This window comes from Phalaenopsis equestris, unplaced genomic scaffold (genome assembly GCF_001263595.1).
Source record: "Phalaenopsis equestris unplaced genomic scaffold, ASM126359v1 Scaffold000002, whole genome shotgun sequence".
NCBI lineage: Eukaryota > Viridiplantae > Streptophyta > Magnoliopsida > Asparagales > Orchidaceae > Phalaenopsis > Phalaenopsis equestris.
In genome coordinates, this window is record NW_018164444.1 from 18,785,046 (window position 1) to 18,788,498 (window position 3,453).

General features: G+C 35.1%; 1 protein-coding gene across 1 annotated transcript in view; it reads left to right on the forward strand.

The window, feature by feature from the left end:
• The window catches only part of LOC110025615 (ATP-dependent DNA helicase RecQ-like), a 91,964-nt gene that overhangs the window by 18,613 nt on the left and 69,898 nt on the right, over positions 1-3,453 (forward strand). Inside the window, 1 exon segment of the mRNA XM_020726195.1 lies at positions 1,730-1,813. Coding sequence (XP_020581854.1) covers positions 1,730-1,813 — 84 coding nt within the window.

Sequence of the window (3,453 nt, forward strand, 5' to 3'; positions counted from 1 at the left end):
TATATATATATATATATATACGTAAATTAAAACGTCTTTCCGAAGCGGGCGACGGGATTTTGATTCCGGCGACCGACAGCTTCTTACGGGCGACCCCCCAAACTTTCTTTTAAACTCTTTCTTTTAAGTGACGACAGACTTCTTGTCGGTTCTTAGTCATGCAAGATACAAGGAACAAAGAAAAAGAATTACTTCAAGTTGGCTTGTCCACACCACCATTACAGGGTGCAACAACTTGAGAGACCCATGAGAATTATCAATCCATTGGCTCTGTGAAATGAGGGAATGTCAACCCCACTCACCTTTCACGTGAAGAGAGACCATCTCTTATCCATTATTATCTTACAATTATTTCGCTAGAAGTATATATGGTTGAGTTGGTAGAGGCCATTCACACTCATAAGAGCATGACCTTATTCTTGGGATGACACCCAATATAGTGAATTCCATTAATATCATGAACAAGATGATTGATTGTTGGCATCTGTGGAGTTTGGTAGTAGGTTTGATCAAAGTAGGAAAATTAAATGAAATTTTCCTGGCATATCTTGGGAGGAGACAAGGAAAGCCTCTCAGAGAAGCTCAAAGGAATGAATTGGATTTTACCTAGGCAATCAACATCTCTGGCATGATGTCGGTAATCTTTGGGGGAGTTGGAGCTAAAACATTTAAATATGCTATCTCAAGTGACTCCGATCAGGAGAGGTGAACTCGATAACCATATCCAAAGACCGCTTAACTTAAAGTAGTGCCCATCACTTTCATTAATGAAGATAGCCGACAAAAGGAATTCCCTTTAATAATAATATAGTTGTCATGATCTTAATCGACAACTACCAGATGGGGTGTATATTTTGGTCGACACTTATTGTTCAATCAACCCCATTTCAAATATGCATTCAAAATGATGAATTTGGGCACTTCTCAGTTAACCCAATTGTTGGCCAATTTTTTAGGTATTTTGGAGGGTGAAGAGAGATGGAAGGCCTAATCACCTTGCCAGTTACATGAGGAGGAGAGTGGTTATACATTTTATGGTCAACCTGTGTCTTTCTCAACATAAATTGAATTTAAAACATCTATTATCCTAATAGATGGTTGACGTTTAATGTGACCAAACTATCTAAGATGACTCTCTACAATCCAGCCCTATGTTTTGTAAAATTTTTAGGTCTTGTTAAGAGGATTTTGATATTACCACGAACAGGTCTGGATCTAGAAAAATGTTGTTTTGTTATCTTCTCGGGTATCACTTCTTTTGGCATCTTTTGTTAATGAATTTACATAATTGACTAAGGAAGTTCCTATTTTACCCTATCTAATGTTGCTCTATTAGTTTAAATTATTCATTGTCATGGAAATTATTCTTGTTTATCAACTTATCATTTGTTTAGGTAGCTTCAAGCTAATTAATTCTGAACTAGTTTAAAATTGATTGATAGTTGCTTAATAATGACTTTAAACCATCCTGGTATTAAATTGAGGCAGCTGAAGGTTCAGAAAAGAGTTATCAATTAGTGGCTGTGATCATGCAACCATTTTTAGATTTCTTTTGGTATCATAGAATATGTTGGAAGTTCAGCATATGGTGCCATTTAAGGCGTCTATTATTGTCAACTTTTGCGTTCCTTCTACCTTTTGAGTTTCTCACTTTGTTCTTGTTTTTGGATGACAAGAAATAAACATGATACTTTATTAAATGATTAATCGAATTTGTATTGTTTTTCAGGCAGGAATATAAGCAATTGGACACATTACGCAGTGTTCTTCCAAAAGTTCCTTTCATGGGTTTAACTGCTACAGCTACCGAGAAGTGCGATTTCTATACTTTAATTATTTATAATATAGATATAGCATGTAGGTGCTGTGTACCAGTTCGTAGCTTTTGAAATAACATGATGTTGTGTCTGGTTTTGTAGCTGATGTTATTAGCATTTACTGTTTTCCAGCACCATTTCCTTCAGGTTTTAGCTTTTAAATGTCTGCTTTGGCTGCTTACACTTTAGTGTTCGCGTATTTCTATAAATTTTTTGAAACGATTATTCTTTTGCATCAACTTCATTTTGATATTTTTTTTGTAATGCTTGTACCAAATCCCTTTTTTTGTTAACATGCTCATTTGAAAATTGGAATATTTTGATCAATAATCATCCTCAATACTTCTTAGAAATAGTTATCAGGCTGAATGCTTGTAAATTTTCAATTTATAGATACACAGCTTTTGTGAGATGAACTTGGTTTATTAGGACAACAATCTATCCTAATGATAATAAGGTGAAATTTGATGTGTCAATGAGGTTTACTAAAAGTTTGACACAGGTCTGCTGGTTTTGATAGCTTATTTAGGTTTAATTTTTTTTGCAATGTTTATGAACCTGCCAAACTTGTTCATGATTTTTTGTGATTCCTAAAATTATGTTAGAAGTTATTAGCATTGATTTATTACTTTTTCCTATATTTCTTGTTTTATGTTTCCTTCTTGTTTTATGTATTTCATATCTGTATGTCTTTCCTATTTTGTGTCTTTCCTATTTTATATATTTTCTATTCGTATGTTTTTTTCTCTATTTTATATCTTTCCTATATGTGTATTTCCTATTTGTATGTCTTTTTTTATTTTATATCTTTCCTATGTCAGGAGTCATGTAATATATATTTATACATCATCTTTCACATCAATACAATTATCCTACTCTATTCTCAAATTCTACATGATATATGGATCTAACCCTAGCTGTCGTCGAGACATCACCCTAACTGCCTGCAGGCCTCTCTTCATGCAGTTTTTTTCAACCACCTACCCATTCTTCTAGCAGGCCCTCTCGTTGATGATCGATACCTTGCAAGGTTCTGCTGCTGACTTCCTTGCAGGCTCTCTCATCGCTATTTCCTGCAGGCTTTTGCTGCTGAAGAGTTTCCAGCCTCCAAGCCTCCCCCCACCAGCCATCTAACTCTCCTATTAACAGGGCCTACGTTTCAGTGTGCTCGTCCTTGTTATCCTTCTAGAACTGTGTCGGCACTATTTTTGGTGTGGAGTTTGCCCGTAAGAAGCTGTCGATCATCGGAATTGAAATCCCGTTGCCCGCTTCGGAAGGACGTTAAAAAAAAATTTAGTTTTGAAAAAGATGAAGTCAAACTGACCCCATAATTTTCATAGTTTAAATAGAAGAGCACTTTACCTCAAATTCTGTATCTATCCCAAAGGATGAATACAAGAATTGAAGGGTGAGGCTCGATCAAATAAACTAAAAAAAGTTATGACATCCGTTTGGTCTGCGAAACCAATATATTGGCCGACAAATTCCCCTATTTAATATAAGGAATTAAATAGGGTTTATATTATGCTGGGTTCGGGAAAAGCTTCCTATAAGGGCAAGTCCCTATAGTTAATTATATCTTAGATAACTGAAGTTACCTAAGAATACTCTCGATAAAAATCAAGAAAAATTACCT